Below are 20,138 nucleotides of genomic sequence, written 5' to 3' on the forward strand. Positions count from 1 at the left end.
TTCAAGGTTTGAAACGCAGGTCAGAGGTCTTTCCATAAAAAAAACCCCACATCTGGTCCCGTTCTGAGTGAAACGGTCCGCTTCTTGTGACTTCCATTTCTTTATTGTTATCGAATCAGGCTTGCATTTGCAATGTCACCTGAAACGCAGCAAAACAGCAGCAGCTCCCTCCCCTATACAAGCTATTTAAGGACAACAGCACAATGTTGAGGAAATTCCACCCTTTGCCTGCATTCACGAGCTAACACACCCAACCACACACACACACACACACACATACACACACACCCACCACACACACACACACACACAAAATGGCATCAATGGAGTGGGGGTTAACCTCTGTCATCAAAGAGTCGGCTGTTTTTAGGAGGAAGGGGCGAGCCGGTGCGTGGAGGAGAGTGGTGTGAACGGCGTGGAGGGTTCAGGGAGTTCATGTGTGAGTGGTGAGGGTCTCGGCCAGTGTGACTGCCGCTTAGGCGGTGGGGTTCAAGGTCAAAATGGCTCACAGAGGGAGAAAGACAGCAAATCACGTTTGGCAAGAGAGGAAACGCTCCAGTCAAAAAAAAAAAAAAAAAAATGTGTGGAAAAGACCGGACATGGTTATTAAGGGTGGAAAATAGAGCTCACACACCTTTTAAGTGAACTTGCACTTACTTTTTTTTTTTATTTATTTTTTGTAACTGAACCTGCTTGGAACATGACACATGTTTTCCATCAAATCAGTGAGCTGTGCGCTGTCTGAAAAAGCAATCTCTCCCAACGTCTACTTCAATTAAACCAACTTGAGCTTATGTTTATCATATTAGTTTTTCATTCCACAGAAACCAACTATTCGGCTTTGGTTTTTCTTTGTTGTTACCAGAAATAATGGTGTGTACTGTATTTTTTGGCATAATCACACTTCAGCAAACAATAAAATATATAGAGAACTCATAAAGCAGTAGCTCAGCATTCAGTGTGAGCTTCAGGTTTAATTGGACTCTTAGTGTAATGAATTACATGTGTCCACTTGAAATCTGGTTTCTTCTCAACAGGAAAAAATCACATTTCTTTTGCACCAAATAAGAAGCAATAAGTGAACTATCTCAGAAGCTCTGAGAGGCAAATGAATGTATGTCCTGCTTCACATGAGAATAGTTACCTAACGTGCCTGCTGTGCAGACCACACACACACACATACATACACACACACCCTCACGCTCATCAGACAATCAGTCAAGCATTCCCTGTGGTTGGAATGTGTTTTGGAAGGAGAGTGTGAAAGAGGAAGTTTTGTCGAGGGAGGCTCGAGGCGACTGGTTGACAAAAAACAAATAAATGTCAGGAGCCGGTGTGCACATAGAGCAGGTCTCCATTATTTTCACTGGAGAATGTAAATACACAAAACACACATGCATGCCTGTGTGGGTGTGTGTGTCTGTGCGCACACGTGCGTGCATGCAAGACATGGGTGTAATCCTCAGATTAAAACAACAACATCCCTAATGTGTATGTTAATATAGAGCTATTCTACACTTTTACACTTTCTGCGGCAGGAACTACAGTGCATTGCATCATGGGTAAACCTGTGTCAGCAACTCATCGATCCAGAGTGATCTGTTTTTGTTTTGCTGCAGTTTAAGTCAGAGTTGAACAACTTTGTTTCGAAGTTTGATGACTTGTGGCACAAAAATCCTCGAAGGTTTTTATCCAGCTCCATATAAACAGCGAACCTCAACAGTGTTGATTTCTTCTGTGCTTAAAGGCAATGATGGTGCAGATACTAGCAGCAATAATAATAATAATAATAATAGGTCTTGTTAATTTCAACTTATTTTTTAAACAAATTTCATTATGAAACTATTTAGCTTTAAAAGTAATGATACAGAATGGCCCATTTAAAAAGATCATCATAATTAAGTATGCAAAACGTTTTTTGCTTTTGCTTTGTATTCAGAATAGTTTTTTCCCTGAGATACACCACCGATGGCTGCTCTCAAGTTCAGCAGAACGTAAAGGGAAAACATTTTCTCTCCAACTTTTTGGACGATGAGTTAAATGATTTTGCAGGGGGGGGCGATGCACCTTCTGTCCTGGCTAAAGGTATATGAGCCGTGGATTTTAAAGGAAAGCAGGAGAAAGAGAACCTGCTGATGGAGTGGGAGGAAAGTACAGAAGGGGGTGAGGATCAGGGGGGAAGGGGAGCGAGAGCGCCAAGCGGATGGGGGAAGGGCTGTTTGTGCATGCCGCAAATTCCTGAGGTGTTATCAGCGTTGCCCGCTCCATAATTGTTCCTTTGAGGAGGGGAGCAAAATACAGAGACTGTACAGCGTTGTAAAGTTTCATCTCCGGGGTTAGAAAGCATAAACGATGGATCAAGACCTTTAAAATCAAATGTGTGGCATTTGTGACTTTGCTATTGTTAGAGAAGGTCTGCAGACAGCAGATGTGGAAAAAGCAATATTGAGACTTTATCAGATCGAACCATGAGTCTTTTAATTGTGTTTTTAACTTGTTTTTAATGTTCTTGCTAACTAAAGTGGGACTTTTTTATTTGAAAATCTATTTGTTTGTGGATGTGAATGCTGTCTGTATACATTAATCTTTCAGTGCCCTCTGAACAGCCACACATTTTGACATTTCCATAAAGGTTTTCTTTCAAAAAGCTGCTCTGCAAAGTAAGATTAGCCGTAGTTTCCTGTGACGGCGGATGAACTGAGGTGACTGATAAAGCAATTAGCTAAAGTATCTTTATATTCAGAGGCCTATGACCTTTAGCTCCTTTCCTCTTTCTCATGGTTTGGACCAACCTCGTTGACGCCTGATATTATCTTTCATTTTCCTCCGTTTTTGTGTTTTATTCCTAATCCTCACATGAGATTTTTTCCAAATGTAAAATGTGTAACAAATAAAACACATTATTTTTTTCTCCACAAAAATGACTCAAACAAGTACCACCTACTATCTCCATGCAGAAAGGAGACACCGCATTGCTCGCTCTCTCTCTCTCGCTCTCTCTCTCTCTCTCCTCTCTCTCACACACACACACACACAGGCATACACACAGAACTTGATTCTAGGAAACCTTGATTGATGAGGTAATTCATCTGGCTCCGAAGCGAGGGAGGGAAGTGAGAGAGCAGCGGCGAGGGGAGGAGGAAGGGGCGAGTGGAAGATGAATGATGTGGGTCCAAATCATGATGCGTTTCAGAGATTGATGCGTGTGTGCAGACACCTATGTTTGTGTGAGGGAAAGTTTTCAAGATGTGGTTGTGTAGAAACACCAGATAACACCATCAAGTCTTTAATCGGTTCAGAGTTGATACATTGAACAAAAAAAAAAGAAGTGGTGTGTGTGTGTGTGTGTGTGTGTGTGTGTGTGTGTGTTAGTGCTACCACAGTGTGAGAACCAGCGCTGACCTCCTTCTCCGCTTTGGGCTTCAACCTGGCTTCCATCACAGCTGCAGTAAACTGGGCGGAGGTGCATCGTGGGCCGTAGCTTGTGGATGAAAGAATGACGCATGAAATACTTGCTCCAGTCGTGACACAGTCCAGATGAATGGTGTTTTCACTTACGCCAACAATAAAATGCCCTGGAAAGAAACTCAGCAGCGGAGCAGAGAGAGATCTTCTCGCAGGAGAGCAACAACCAGCAGGCCTCTGATAGCTGAGAACATGGGTTTCTACCAAAGACGTAAAAATCAGTGACTCGGTTCTCCTGTCACACAGATTTTGAGAGGAGGTGAAGTATAAACTGCACTGTTGATTACTGCTGTCACTATTCCAGGTTGTATTGGTGAAATGGAAATAAGGGTACATGTGTACGTTGGATCTCTTTGCAGACACAGAGTTCCTCCAAAATCAAAACAATATTCCCCTAATAGTGTTGCTGAATTTGCAGTGAGCATATTGGTGTGTCTCTGTGTTTGTCTATCAGACTGGTGACCTGTCCAGGTTGTCATATGGACATCACCAACCACATCGTGTCTTTAGATCTTGATGTTGCAAAAATAAATATAAATAAATAAAAAAGTTTCATCGATTAATGGAAAATGAACAAAATGTAACTCCGAGATTCATTAATGAGTGATGTGATTATTGTCAGTAGAAACTAAAATTGTGAGTCAGTTTTTAGGAGTCAAATATCGTCATGACCCAGAAGATCTGTTTTACTGCTACAGCCCATGACCTGAAGTGAGTGGAGTGAATGAAGAGTCGGTGTTAACTCTGGAGTGCTGGAAGTGAGGGTGAAGGCAGGACAGTCCGGACAGGCCACCAGTTTACCCCTGATTATACAGGCACAGTCACATATACATTTTTCAAACACATCTGTGCAAGGCCAGGCAGAAAATGCAAATCCCATGAAGATCTGATAAATGCTCTGTTTGAAAAAAGCAGAACTAAAATGTAAAATGAAAGTAAAATGAAAATGTTATGAATCCTACCTGCAGTAGAGATCCCAAAGCAGGTCTGCTTTTAGTGTTGTGCTTCCATCTGCTGGCAGTCTTGTTAGACTCTGGGGAAGGGCAGTGTGGCAGTGGTTTGCACTGTGCCATCACAGGCAGAAGAGCTGGTTAGAATCTACTCGCCACTGTGTGGACTTCGAAGGTCATATTCCCTGACACTCAGCTGCCTGCGATTCAAACAGAAGAAAGTTGGTATCGAAGAAGAATGGAAGAAGATTGGTTTTTTTTGTCTCCATACAAACAATGTTTCCTTTTTTTTAAAGCATTATGCAATTCAACTCTTTATCCAACAATGATTCATTTGAATATTTCTAGAAATCAAATTGGTCAAAGGATTTTTGTAGTCAAACGTAAACAGGAAGAAAGAAAGAAAAAGAAAGAAGCAGCCAACAGCTTTGGAAGGAGAAAAATGTCACCAGTCAAATGATCCTTTGTAATCACTGAGAAATCTTCTGTGGGGTTATGAGTTTGAACAAAAAACACGCAAACATTAAAAAACAGGAAAACCTTCCAATGAACCACTGGAAAGGCATCAGTATGATATAACACTTTAAAAAGGAGTATTTCACAGCTTCTGTATCAACGTACAGAAATACCAAACAGGAGTCAAAGAAAAAAAAAGAAAGAAAAGTCATAGACAATGAAGAAATGGGAGGCAGTGCTATTAGAGGCACATTTTCCCAGAAGCTGTGAGAACAGTGCCATCTTGAGGAAAACCATTGGAAAATGATGTGAAATGGTTGTTGTGTAAAAGTGTGTATGACACATGTGCATGCCTGTGGTTTGTGCCTGTGTGTTGGATGACGTCTAAGAAGTTTATGAAGTCTACATGTTGCTTTAGAACATTATTTTAAAAGCCTTTGTACACCAGAGTCTTTCCGTGCTTTCACCCCGCGTCTGTTCTCAGTTAAATCTGGATTGCGCAAAAAGCATTTGGTATGAGGACATTTTTGGACTGAATCTCAGTATTTTATAGGTTAAGAATGAGTATTGTGGGGCTGTTGCTATGCAAACCAAGCTGCCAGCTCTAAAATAAGCTCCTCGTCTCCTGACAAAAACACCACAGCGCATATGAAAACACTGAAGGATGAATATTGGGGGGAATAAATGACATTTCTCATTAGATTAACACCAAACAGACTTGTTTAAAGTGGCACATTGCTTTTCTGCTTCTTGAAGTCTTAAAGCTTCATTTCAGAAAATTTGCCTTCCCCATCACGTTGCAAAATCACTGGAGGTTAAAGGAATTACAATGACAAATGACGATCACACTGCAGAATAATGAAATTACTCTGTTAAAACTTCTTGTTGGTTATTGTTTGAGCTCAGACTCGTTTTATGACAGAGTCTGATGAAACAGGCATGAATACATGAGGTTGTAATTTAGTTTCACTGTATTTCTTTATTTAAATAAAAGGTGTTTGACTTAAATATTTTTATTTTTACTTTCTTTTCTGACACAAAGGGCCCATTGTTCCACAGCTTTGGAAAATACTGCCAATGTAGACCCACTAGGTGTCAGTGCTGTACAACATTTTGCCCAGAGGTTCACGTGGCTGCTGTGGCCACTGCACCTGATTTCATATAATCTGTAAACAATGGGCAAGACAAGGTCAGGCAGCTGTATTTGTATTGTACATTTCAGCAACTAGGTCAGTCAAATGTTTCACATTAACAAGCATGAATTTTGTGACAGTAGTTAGTAGAGTGAGGACAGTAAGATTAATAAAGATGGAGAAAATCATCCAATCATATGCTGCTATTTTCAACTTATGGCCAGAGCTCATTCCAGGTACATGTGGAAAACTAACAGTCACCTGTCATTTTAAAATGTTTATGGGAGAAAATCCATGCAGACTGTACACAGAGAAACCCCAAGCTGGGACTGACAATATGTGATTCCTGAGAGTAAGTCACTAATCCACCATGCAGCCACAATAAAGAAGTTATAAAGTCATAAATGATATAACTCATTTTCAAACAGGCCATAATGACTTAGAAGAACCGGAAATTAGATATAATGCAAAAGTAATGATGTGAAGCATAACAAAAGTGATTGATTTTACAAAAGGGAACAGAAATGAGAAATCTCTGTAACCTGCTGCTAAAAGAAGTAACTCTTGAGATGCCATATTGCTCAAATCAGAGTGATGCACCTGTCTACGTTGGTGCTTCTTATTAGAGAATTATAGGGCACATCATTTCATAAATTGAAAAAAAAGGCTTTTATGTGTCATTTTTACACCAAAGAATGAAAATGAGTCCTAAACACACAAATGGAGCCACGGTGCAGTTAATCCTCACCTCACAAAAGAACATGGGCATTAGCCCTATTAACCATAGGTGTGAATGTGTGTGTGTGTTGTGTGTGTGTGTGTGTGTGTGTGTGTGTGTGTGTGTGTGTGTGTTCTCGTATTTCTATCCTTGTCGGGGCCAAATGTCCCCACAAGGATAGCAAACGTGAAACGACGTGCCTTGTGGGGACCTTTTTCCGGTCCTAAGTAGGAGAAACAGTGTTTTCTTGACCATGTTGTTGTTACTGAAAAAAGTAAAAGTGCAAAAACATTTCTTTAGGGTTAGGCTTTGTTGTGGTGTGGGTTAGGGTTAGGGTAAGGGTCAGGGTTAGGGGCTAGACATGAATGGGAGTCAATGGACGGTCCCCACAAGGATAGAAAACAAGACTGTGTGTGTGTGTGTGTGTGTGTGTGTGGTTGTTTGTACAGTATGTGCTTGCCCACTGGTGGACTGACCTGGCCAGGTGTACCGTGCCTGGTATTGGATTAAATCAGTTCCAGTCCTGACGTGACCCCAAGTTTCAAACCTCTAAATGCTCTCATGAAAACTCTTGACAGGAGACATTTCAAATATGAGTGTGATTAAACAATATTTGAATTCATTAAAGTCAGTGTGATTTATCATATGTACCATGTTTTATTCAAAATCATCAAAGTGAGTAAAACCACACATATTCCAGCAGTTTCAGATGACAGATTTATCTAAATCAAATATGTTTCCTACTGGATTTCTATAAAACCTTAACAACACCCTCTATCTACCCCGTCCTAAGATTTAAAGTTTTTTTTTTTAAATGTGTCTTATTAATTGTCCTTAAATATTTTTTTTTTCCTATTCAAGTTAAATGTAAAGCAGCAACACGAGCAATAGTATTGTCTCCTAGTCCACCCAACAGTTTAAATATCTTCTGGACAGCTGATCCCATTAAAACAAAGAAAAACCAAACAGAAGAAATGCAGAGGCTGTGCTCATTTTGCTGATAAAGGGATGGATTAATGGACTATATAAACACATGTTTATGAAATGTTTCAGATGTTTTCTGAGAGTAGATCACACCGAAAACACAACAGCAAACTGGTAATAAATATAATTTAAATAATTTGAAGTCAAAATGAAACTAACTCAATGTCACTCTTAATATAATACATTGTATAATATTAAAGATTTTGCCTTCATAAATTTGTATTTTCTCTTGAATTCTCGTGGACTTTTAGTTGCATGGTCTCTCTAAAGCACTAAAAAAAATCCAAATAATCTAAAGTTGATGGCAATTAAAAATTGGAATTCAGGCCAGTTATTGTACTACTTCTTATAAGTGATTGACTCCAAGAAATGAGAAATATTTTTGTCAGTATCCTTGAACGAGATGGAAAAGTAGCAGCAAGCTGGTGAACGTGAGCTTGTGCAGCTCTTTTGTAGTCCGGTGAGGATACTGTGTTCGTTTACATCATGTTCATTTTTTTCTCTGTTTGTGTGTCAAAGAATCAAGAAACATTTTTTTGTGTAAAATTATGAAAAAACACAGTCAGTCAGAAATTTACAGCAAATAGCTACTCGTATGAATATGCTACTTTCTTTGCGCTTGTGTATAAGATTGGATGGGTGTATGGGATGAACACTTTTTCAGATTTAGGCATAATCTCAGAAACGTTTTAGCTTGAAAATCAGTTTCCCAAAAATAATCAAAGTCTAAAGCAAAGTAAAACAATGTGCCTCTTAAAAATGTGTTCCCTCTATCTGGCTGATGATTCATAATGTCTACTCTCAGAAGCCCAGCTTGTGATTATTATACACTTTTGCTATGAAATAGCACAGAGAGCAGAAGTGTCTGCCGTTCATGTTAAGGGCTCTCAGACTGAATGCTTCGTCCTTGGTCTTGGCCTTTTACGTCAAGTCATTTGCCAAGGTTTTCATTACGAAGTTAGTGGAGTTTTCGCTTTGAACGTCTCAGAACACATATTTCCACAACAACGGGGACATCTGTTTGACAGATCCCACAAACTCTTGATCGTCAACAAGCTGTTTATTCTCCGTTGATCCAGCCCTCTTTGAATCTCAGGCTTATTTTCCTCGCTGTCTATTGCCATAAGAGAGGTGGTGAACTCCTTCCTAAATATCTGATTTGTTCAAAAATATCACAGTGAAACCAGCACTAGTAGACACACCCACTCTGGTAAGTATTCAAAGTGAAAGCAGGTGGGAATATCCCAGGTCAAGGTTTCTAAAAAATGATATATTATGGTTTTCATTAATTTATCATGTCATTTGCTCTGCTACGTTAACTGTGAAGGAGTTCATTTTCAAACATTAACTCTTAACTGACGCTGGAATGAACAGTTTATACAAGATGAATGTAAAGTGACAGTGAAGCTAAAACCCATTAGTCTCCCGGAGAGCCTGCAGACGCCTCCAGACAGCCATCTGCTGCACCAGCAGACTGAGAGACACGCTGGACAAACATTTCGATTTGTCAAAGACTTAAATCAACAAAACTTTTAACAAATTATCTGCTCACCGCCATTTTTTTCTCGTGCATCTTATCAACAAGTCTTTTCTGCGATTGGGGGAAAGAAAACCATGAAAGGCTTGAGTGATTGTTGGTTTGTATTATCGCCTTCTGCAAGTATTTTTTTTTTTTTAATTGTTTGACTAATAATTGTTATGTCTTCTAGAAAACAGTTTCATTTCTCATGAAAGCCGCACACATGCAGGAGTTTACCGTCACCTCCACAGACAGTAAAAGCAACCGGTGCATCATGGGATGTAATAGGATTACAATCATCCATTAAAAAATACGTCTCATTTCAGGGATCACCTCCTACCGTGTCCCCATCCTTGAATTATACGCATCATAATGGTTTTACAAGGTGATATAGATACTTCTCCAAATGTCATTAAAGGCAACCTCTCCCGTCCAGTGAAGGCCAAATTCGCGAGGGGATCGACTCGGGGACCCAATGAATCCAATTTACAGTCACTCATAATGTCCCATTAAGAACTCATTCATCATTTAGATCCCATCAATCCGCCACAGTCACTGTACGACTGTGCAGGATGAAGAAGCAGGCAGAGACTCAGCGGGTAGGAAAGTAGAAAGAAGATGTGGTTTTAGCTTCACTTTAAATGGTATTTTAATGGTACATATTTATCTATGTCCCGGGTGAATTTATTTGTGTGGTTGACTTGGTGACCGTTGCTGGATTTCATCCAGGAAAATCCTTTATTTGTTTGTTACATGTTTTAGATGCGTCCCGACCTGAACAGTCATGGTTATATAATCGCTGAGATCCCAGGAAAGCCCAATAAGGAGCGCCTCATTTCACCGTCAGGTGTGTGTGGGAGACCAGCAACATGAGGAGACCCTCCAGGACCACCGGGGTGGGGCAGTGAATTCAGCCTCTGTGATTTTTAGAGAATCAAATCAAATTTACACACAGATTCTGGTTTGAACTCTAATATTTAAATAAACATCGACGCCATGAAGATCAACCCAGTAAATGAGGATGCACAGTACTTTAAAGTGATGACAAACTAAAAGTGTAAACGGTGGAGGCTTTATGTTTGAGTGGCTGTGTGGGTGTGTGAGTTTGAAGGAGATGAGGGGGTGGGGGGGGGGGACAGAGGAAGATAAGGGAGGACAGACAAGTGGAGATGTGGGAGATGAGGTGAGACAGGGGATGTTGGGGGGTGGGAGGAAGACAAGGGGGAGACAGGGGAGAGACGGTGGGGGGGGGGGGCAGCAGGGACAGGGAAAGATAAAGGGGAGATGGGAGGGACTGAGGTGAGACGGCCGACAAGGAGGAGACAGCAGAGACACAGGGACAGACAGAGGGGAGACAGAGGGGAGGGAGGGGAGACAGGGAGAGAGAGGGAGAGGAAATGGTTGGGGGAGATAGAGGGGATGGGGGAGATAGGGGGGAACAGGATGGTTGGGGGAGAAGGGGTAGACAGGCGGGGTACAGGAGAGATAGATGGAAATAGGTGGTCTGAGGAGGCTGGGGGGGGATAGAGGGGAAAGTGGGGGAGATGGGGGGGCAGTCCGGACAGGGGGGACTGGAGGCAGTGGGGAGAGAGGGGGGACAAAGGGGGGGGGGCAGATGTGAGACAGAGGGAGGGGAGATAGAGGGGGATAGAGGGGGGCAGAGGGGGACAGAGGGGAGATAGAGGGGGGATAGAGGGGGCAGAGGTGGGGCAGACAGGGGGGCAGTGGGGAGATGGGGGGGCAGAGGGGGGACAGGGGGTAGGGGGGCAGAGGTGGGGCATGGGGGGGGGGGGCAGAGGGGCAGAGGGGGAGGGGAGACAGAGGGGGGGTAGAGGGGAGGGCCAGCTGAGCCCTGATGTTGCGACGTCACTCAGCCTGACTGACTGGCTGCTCTCGGCTCCTGCCTCCGGCTCCAGGCTCAATCTGCGGCCAGCAGCAGCAGCAGCAGCAGCAGCAGAGGCGGTGGGGAGGAGAGCAGCGTTTGATCCACGTCTTTCATTCCCACCGTGGTTTCTTCGCTGGGGCAGAGAGAACAAAAGACGGGGGCAACTGCATGATTCCCGGCGCCAGCTCTCCCTCCTCATCTCGCCTCGGAGCCGGGCTAGCTTGATGCTCCGCTCAGCCTGCTAGCCCCTTTGTGGCAGGGCTGTCCATGCAGCCGAGGACCCCTGAGCAACCCCGGGCTGGCCTCGGCTTTTTTTTTTTCTCCTCCTTTTTCTTTTTCTTTTTCCCTGTTGCCTCTGACAGTCTGCGAGTGGGCAGACAGCGGCAGCCGTGTCAGCTCCATTGCGCACCAAGAAAGCGGATTTCCAGCGAACGGAGCATCATCATCATCATCATCCTCCTCCTCCTCATCATCATCATCGCCGGGCACGGTTACACGTCGTCGCCTGTCTGCAACCTCCAGCTTGACAGGACCAAGAAAGCGATTGATGACTAATATCCTAAAGAGATAGACTACAATGTTGCACACCGCGGCCAACACGCTGGCAGTAGGATTGCTTTTCTTAGGATTCTTGCACAGTTTGGAAGTAATCGCTCCGGCCAGGGCTGTTGATGGTAAGCTCAATCACAGATAATCGGAGTCTTGTTGAGAATGGCAATGACTGCAACGGTTGAGTGTGTGCATGCCGGTTTAACACGGGATTTTCCTGCTCTGTGCATTGAGAGTAGACAGTAAGTATCACCCCCGGAGGAATGACTGCTCGACTGAGTGGAGCAACGTGGAGGGGATGAGACCGTGGCGAGACAATTAAATGGCTCTTTTGTTTCTGTCTCTCCCCCTGTAACATGTGAATATTGCAATGTCACAGCAGTGATTGCACAGTTCTCTCTGAAGCCCTCTATGGATAAAAGCATCCAGCACATTTACACTGACATGCAGTGATGGAATTGCAGCATAGGCCCCTAATACCTGCTCACACCACATCTTTACAGGTCAGATGGCACAAAATGATGATCAGGTGATTTGGTGATGTCTGAAAAATGATTACTGTGGAGCTTTATGTGGAGCTTGGCTTCAGTCACTTCAACATTTTTTCCTGGGGTATGATGGAAAGAAGCTGAGCTCAGCCAAGCACCACTGTCATGCCTTTATTTCTATGTATATATAATGGATGTGTGTGTTTTCTGTGTTACAATTTTAACACACACTTATTCAGGCTGAATGACGCATTCATAGAACTATGGATCAATGTGTGTTGACTTCTGCATTTAGTTTCTCCTAAATCTAACAGCTGAGGTTTGCTGCATTCAACAGGCAGCTGTAATGCTGCAGAGTTGTGCAGTACTGTGATTATTTGGCTTGTGTGTGTGTGTGTGTGTGTGTGTGTTTGTGCCTGAGGTATACCAAGTTAGAACAGTCTATTGCGATCTGTGGGGCTGATAGAGAGCACTTCAAAACAGCTCCCCTGCGACCTTGTGAGCACACACCTTCACAGACTGGAACAACTTCTGGAAACTATTAAGCTTCACAGTACCACTCTTGTTTCTGAAAGCAGAAATGGTGTTACGAAAGAGGCGATGGCGCAGACGGATCTGTTACATTCAATGTAAATGTGGGAATTCGGTTGTCAAGATGTTGTGAAAAACATGAATAATTTTACAGGAGTGGTATTTTTGGAGCATTAATTGGTGTAAAGTTGATCAGGGGGTTTTAAATGTGACATTTCATTAAATTTACAAGGACTTTACCAGCATGTTTGATTAAAACCAAAGACTACATTCACTTAGATTTTAGCATCAAACCACAAATGCTTCTTGTTCCTTGAAGTCATCTTGGTTCACTTGGCAAGCCAACACACTGCGAGGTTCTTAAGAAGTAAGATCCTCATAAATTACCACCTTGAATATAGGCTTGGCTTGGCTGCTATCACCTGCTCTCCCTCCCTCCCAGTGAGTCCGTCGCTACAGCTGAGGAATCCTGCCTTTAACAGTTCCCACTTCGACGTGCAGTCAGTGATTTAGGAAATCTGCCTCCCTCTGAGTGCTTTGCCTTGATTTGGTGAGTCAGTCTTGCCCCAAACTTAGCTTAGGATCGTTAGATAGCTGCAGTGTATTGCTGTTTCTCAAGAACGGTGCAGGGATTTGTCACATGACTTGTATGATGACTAGGGAACATGGGATTTAACAAATTGGAATGCACAGTTGGAGATTGTGAAGCTTAATTTCCAGTTGGATAAACATTATTGAGAGATGAAGATCACAGTACGAGTTATGCAAGTTCAGCAATCACCAGTGAATTAATCATTCCCGTCGGTTCACCACATCCAGCATTTGCTTGTTTTGTGGGGAGCGACGCTGCATTATTCCCTTTCAAGATAGCTAAATTGCTTTCGAACTACTTTGTTTGCTCCTTTTATTTTAGGACCCTTTGAACCACATATGCTACTAGTAAACTTTTTTTTTTCCTTTCAGAATTGGCTTCAATCTTTTTCTATTTTTCTGACCTCCAAAGGTTTGTCTCCCGTTTCGTGGCCATTGTGAAGGCCCTGGGGTACTGACAAACCCCAAGTTTAATTGGGCCTTTACTGCGCTTTGTTTCCCAGAAGAGACCTGCGTGAACAGTCTTAACTTGTTCAGAGAGCTCTGCTAATTGGGAGCCCAGTAGAAAAGGCCCTAATGAAAGAATTCACATCGTTTCACTCTGTGAAAGTAATGTCCTTGTAAAAAGAGATCACTGGCCCCTTACAAATGGACACTGTTGTCCTCCCAGGGCTTCAGGGGTAAATACCTTCCATGGAAAACAGAAATGCAGGAGAGTGTTTGCGATCCAGTCGGCCATTTCTTCCTCAAATTGTTTCCTTTTATGTCATCCTCCTGCTTTTAAATGCAAAAACCTCTTCATTTTAACCACATCCTTAATGATGAAAGCGGCACAGACTCCTTCCGTCTTAATTAACTAACCATACAGTGACTCCCTACTCCTGGCGTTTTTTTCCCCCCCGTGGATGTCTCTGCTGTAACATTTGGTGGAAGCTTTTAAAAGAGGCCTAGCATTTGGCTATTAGTGGGGGAGTTCTGCCATCACGACGACATCCACAGGACCAAAAGGTCAACGCTTTACTATTTAGTGACAACTGAGGACCATATAAGCTACACGGCACATTTGTCAGAGCTTTGTTGGCTTTGACCTTTTGTCACCTTTGAAACATTTAGATTTACAATAGTTGTAAACAGCTGCGCAATTTGCAAATAAGTACAAATTGCAACACAATTGTGAAAGAAAAATGTAGAACCTAAATACCTTATATGAGACACTGAACCAGCAATGACTGCAAAGCTGAGCTGCTTATCTAGGGAAAAAAAACAACTCTGAAGTTCAGTAAAAATCACATCACTGAGCCCATTGTTTACGTGGACAAACGTCAGCAATTAAGTTCTGTACATTTGTGGGATTAGATTCCGAACCGACGTGGATCTTGAGATTAAATACAGGTCTCCACAGTGCAATGTTTTGATACATAATGCAAAATCTCAGTGCCTCAAGGTATGATTTGTTAATGGCCACGGTAAGAGACGCCTCGGAAATATGTAACTTAATCAGATTGTAAATGAAAATGTGGTAGTTGGAAATCATGCTTCTTCCATGCCTGAGTGCTTGATCCAAGGTTTCAACACCGCTCCATCTGTGTAATGTCAATACGGTGGTGGTGTAGCTTTTGCATTAAAGATTAGTCACAGCTACCCCAGTAGGTGTCGAAATGGGCCCATCAGCATTTCTGAGGCAACCTGCAGAGAAACCAGGAGGTCACGGCTTCTCGGTTAAACGCGATCTTCACATATATCACAGTATTGCTGCCATAACTAGCTTTCACACTTTCGTTCAGTCAATAAGGATTTTTATTCAAATTAATGAACCAAAGAGATGCTGGAAGACTGTGGTTTATTACGTTGAGCAAAGCCGCTCTAGCTGTTTCCTTAGATTGCAGCGGTGTGTGCTATGCTAAGCTAACTGCCTCCTGGGGCTCATTCATATTGAATGGCTGAACATGAGTGTGGCGTCTCGTCTGAATTCCAGCCTGAGAGAAAGAAGCCTGTTTTTGCAAGACGTCTGATGAAGGTTCTTTATCTCGTTGTCTCCAGGTGAAAAAAAATCTTGTGATATTTTGCATGGCTACATTCAAGCACGGGTTTTTCAGCTCTGTTCTAGATGCCACTGATCTGGGTACAAGTTGGGCAAATTGTCAGGACAGTCAGTGACCCACTTTAGACCCAGCGATTGAGATGCACTATCTTGATGGAGCTATTTAGGGATGGAAGAGAGTACACAGCCTTTGGAGTCTCTTTGGAAGAGTATGTTTAAAGGAAATCACTTCTGAAAATACCATGGGACCAGAACGTCTGTTTAGTCACAATAGATTAGCCGCAACGTTTCACATGTGAAACAAATACCGTGAATACAGGCTTAAAACAACAACAAAAACAAGCCATCTGGGACAGGAGCCTTTCATTGTAGTACAGATAAATGTGCTCCCTTGGAATCCCTTGTCTGATTCACCACTTAATGTTTTTCCTTATTGACATGAGTCTAAACTACATGATAACTAAACAGGTGTGGTTCATTTATCACCATGAACTTCAAGTAAATCTGAAGTCTCTACTCGTGCAATAATGAAAACAGTGGAAATCGTAACCTCCATGCTGGACCCTGCTTCTCTTATTACTGAAACTAATTTCTTACTTCACATCAAAACGACCCCGCACACCATGTTGTTTCTTACTGATGGATCACCACAATCTGTTTGTCTGAACTGTGACGTGTACTACTTTAAACCTGCCATCACCTGTGATTGTGTTTTATACGGCAGTGAGAGAGAATTCACCAACAATCTGTTTTATGGTGTGTTATTTAAACCATTTGATGGATTGTTACTTGTCTCTGTTTCAGTATGTTAAAATAAGAGTGACAGATGTTTTCATACCCAGCTCTCCTGAAGGCATTCGGTTGCAGATGTTTTTCTGGTCATTTTAGCAAATGTAAGTCTAAAATTCACTCTTTTGAGGGCTCTTACTGATGGGGAAATGGTGTGCTTTGTTCAGCAGGTAGTTTGTGGCTGTGTGTCGGCTTTGTTCTAGAAAAACGAGCAGTTTTTTTTCTCAGAGCCATGGTGAAGGTGTGGACCGGAAAGACAAAAAGATTAGCTTGAATAAACACTGATGCTCAGAATAGTTGAGGTCAGGTGATGAGTTATCATTGGTTCACTGCAAAAAGTGCCAAACTGAGCAATATGCTGAGCAATATGTCAAAATTTACGGTTAAAAATTTTCCCTGAACTTTCCTAAACACAAAACTGTGTGTGAAGCAGGACAGCAAACAGCCTTCCAGCCCACATCTGACCTTTCATAACAAACCATTTCTCATGATCAAAAACCTGGCGCCCCCCCCGCTCTTTCACACAAGACTGCAAAAATTCAAACCTTATGTAACCCTGATGGTTCAAAGTGACGTGCTACGAATACGTTTTCTGTTGTCATTGTGCGAGTAGTGGTGTTTTTTTGGATTTCTTTGATCATATCGTGTTGTTGATTCAGAAATCCAGGTGCTAAGATACTGAGAGAAAACCCGCGTTCATCATATTGTGCTTCATCCGGTCGCTTTCGGGGTCAGTTTGGTTGATTTGTGTTGACCCCTTCGCACCAATAGCAAAATGGGCGTAATTTGGTTTTCTGTGTCAGTAGGAAAGAATCGTTTGCATTGATGACTCAAATTATATTATTTTTTTAAAATATATATCCAGAGGAGGTTTTTTCACAAATCAGAAAGTAAAGTAAACTTCAGTCTATTTTCTGCATCATGCCACAAACAATACATTCAGTTGCATCCACTGAAGCAGTTTCGAGAGGAGTTTTCTTTTTCTGGCTTCCAATTTTTTTTCTGGGGACAAATGTGTGACGGAGCAGCCTCACACTATTTGTAATTCAGTCCCTTAACTAGACCGACCTGTTTCTTCTCCGCAGCACTCCCTGATAAGCGCAGTGCACATCTGGCCTCCGCTACCTCTCATCAATAATAAAAGTCCCTGCAGCTCCATTCCACTGAACTTTTCCTGACTGTTATTCATACAAATAACGCATCACAGAGACGCATGCTCAGACGCCATCAACACCAAGGTCGCTATTCAGGGAACCGTGATTAGATTTATTTCCAAACGGTTTAATCCAAAACTCAAAGTCCCAGCCCAAACCTTAACATAAGTCTAATTGTGGCTCTAATCCCCAAAGCAGGCACTCACTGTTTACTGAGGCAGAAATCTCCTCACATGACCTTTTATTGGACCCACAAATGGTATTTCTACCTTCAGCCTGAACAAATATGAATGACAACTGTTTATAGGTCAGTATTTTTTGGAGATTTGAAAGCGATTTCACCTCAAATACAGTTTTATTAATATTATTCTGAATGTTGTACACAATTTTCACTCATCTGATTGGAAGATATCCATCCATCCATTCATCCATCCACCTCATTTCCTGCTTTGTCCACCTGGACGGCCAGTATGGACAGCAGAGAAACTCAGACTTCCTCCAGGAAGTTGTTTGTTGAACAACTCGGCAACTGAAGTTTAGATCTCTTCAGTGGTTCCTGCATTTCAGTCGGATGCCCTCTCACAGCTGGGACATGCTCGTTTCTGCTTCTTGCTCGGGGTGGTGAACTTCCTGTCACGGTGTTAAAGGACACCATTCAAAACAATGCAGGAGGCGTCCTCTGCTCTTCCCGTATGATGCCATCCTGACACTCTGAAGAGCTCGCCAAAGTTCGGCCAATGCACACCGTTTTTGAACAAGCCAGACTGGATGATGGGTATTTGGAGTCACTTCTCACACTGGAGATACAGAAACCCTACGTAACCGCAGCCAGCAGTTTGTGTAATAATTTCATTTATTGTGAACACAACACTGATAACAATCGTTTCTATCCAGCTAGTATCTCATGATTTTACTCACTGAACTGTCAGTCAGTGAAGGAACAGCTTTTCAAAAATCCTATAGCGAGCTCAGACCTTGGCAGCATTTCCACACGGCTAATTTATCTTGTCTGTCTTACCAAACTCCACCTGCTCTTTGTCACTATTCTAAGCTGAGGTAACAACTGCTGGCAGTTTTCTTGCATATTTCAGGGAAATACATGACAGTTGGGATCAATCTTCGTACCTGCCTACTGGCAATAACATTAGGATTTCCTACAAGGTGTGGCGCTGCAGTGCAGCTAATGGAGCATTCAAAACACACAAACGCAGCACTTTTGAACTGTAAGCCTGCATAACATTATATGTAAAATGTGAACGGGGTTTGGCTTGTGGCATATCAAACGTCTTGCTCAAGATTTCATCACTTTGAAATCACAGTGACTGCCGGTCTAATCAGCAGTCAAAGGTGTCATGGCGGCTTCAGCACGTAACAAATGTGGCAGAATATTCTGGAGAATCAAGTCCTGTTCCACTGGGCTAATGCGTCACACCGAGACTTGAAATTTGTACTGGTCTTATGAAAATGCACTAAAGAATTCATATAATCTTCTTTAGTATGTTTCCCTCGGCAGCATTCTAAGCGGGCTTAATTGTCATTTCTGTCCCTCCGCCACTGACATGCGGCGTGCGCTCTGGTGGCAGTACAGCAAAGGGATTTGTCCAAACTGACTAAGTTGATAATGCTGGATCACACCTTGTGGTTTTTCTCTTTCATTCTCACTCCGCCGCCGAATTCGATTTAATCCTTGTGTGGAAGTGAGAGAGGTCACAGCCTTCTCCCTCCGAGCTTCGGCGCCGAGGCTACAACAAATAGCAGTCATGGTTGATTACCACTCCGGGGTTGAGACATGGTGAAATCTCAGCCAGACATCCAAATAGCTCTTAATTAAGTTCACATTTGATTACTCTGCTTCACCTAAGAGGTTCTGCCTCGCCGTACCTCAAAGGCTTTGGAGTTTTCGCTCTGATTTGACCTGTAAAAAAAAAAAAAAACAAAAAAAAAAACAAAACCCAAACGTTTGTCGGCTGGACTGGATCGCCCTGCATGACGAAGCACCATTTCACTTGGCAGCCGTCGTCAGACATGAGCACATTCCTGATGTTAATTCTCCTCTACCCTAAGTGCGTGCATAACACACAATTACATAGACCTACACACAAACACAGGCCGTAATGAGGGCGCACAAAACGTTTTGCAGTCCAGTAGCTGTACAGCAGAGTGAAAGTCTGACTTCTTTTAGCATGTAAACAATACATTTTAAGATTGATGGCGGCTATTTAAATGTTAATTGCGCTTTCGGTGTTTATTTATATTTAGTCTGCGCTTTTAATTCTTTTCTGTCTGTTTGGTCTCGACCGGAGAGCTCCTCCATGGTCTGCCGGAAAGTTTTATTTAAGAGGCACAGCTGGGGCTCTCTTTCTCTGTGTTTTGTAACATGACAAGTTGGAAAAAACTTTCGTCCCTCCCTCTTCCCTTCCCTTGCTCTCTTCCATTACAAAATCTTGAAGCGTCCGCAGCTCGGCTGTGGAGGTGGATAAAGAGGCAGACGAATACACTCTTACATCATTTTTTGGTGCGTGGCAGAAGCTCCTCAGGTCAAACCAATGGGCAACAAAACAAACCCCCGTTCTTTCTTTCATTTTTTCTGGTTTTTTGTTGTTTCATTATTCACAAAATTTGGCTTTGTGGTGGCGATTAAAGTGGGAGTTTTTGAGTAAAAGCAAATGAGAATTCATTTCCCTTTTGAGATTTTCTGTCAAGTTAGAGATGTGCTGTGCCATCCAAGCCCCTGCAGCGTTTGTGGTGTTTTACTTTGTCGCTCTCTGCCAAGATATTTTGTTGTGAGTTAAACTGGCTCTGTCTTTTAAGTTTGTGGCTCTGAGCGAAAGTGCAAATGGAGCTTTTGCCAAGTGGGCGTCACTGTCCAGATAGATTACATATGA

General features: G+C 42.5%; 1 protein-coding gene across 1 annotated transcript in view; it reads left to right on the top strand.

Annotated features, from left to right (window-relative positions):
• The first annotated feature begins 11,449 nt into the window (after positions 1–11,449).
• Positions 11,450–20,138, top strand: part of LOC115387906 (low-density lipoprotein receptor-related protein 1-like) — an 80,184-nt gene continuing 71,495 nt past the window's right edge. Inside the window, 1 exon segment of the mRNA XM_030090809.1 lies at positions 11,450–11,784. Coding sequence (XP_029946669.1) covers positions 11,688–11,784 — 97 coding nt within the window. The 5' untranslated portion in view covers positions 11,450–11,687.

The sequence above is a fragment of the Salarias fasciatus genome, chromosome 5, assembly GCF_902148845.1.
Source record: "Salarias fasciatus chromosome 5, fSalaFa1.1, whole genome shotgun sequence".
Lineage (NCBI taxonomy): Eukaryota > Metazoa > Chordata > Actinopteri > Blenniiformes > Blenniidae > Salarias > Salarias fasciatus.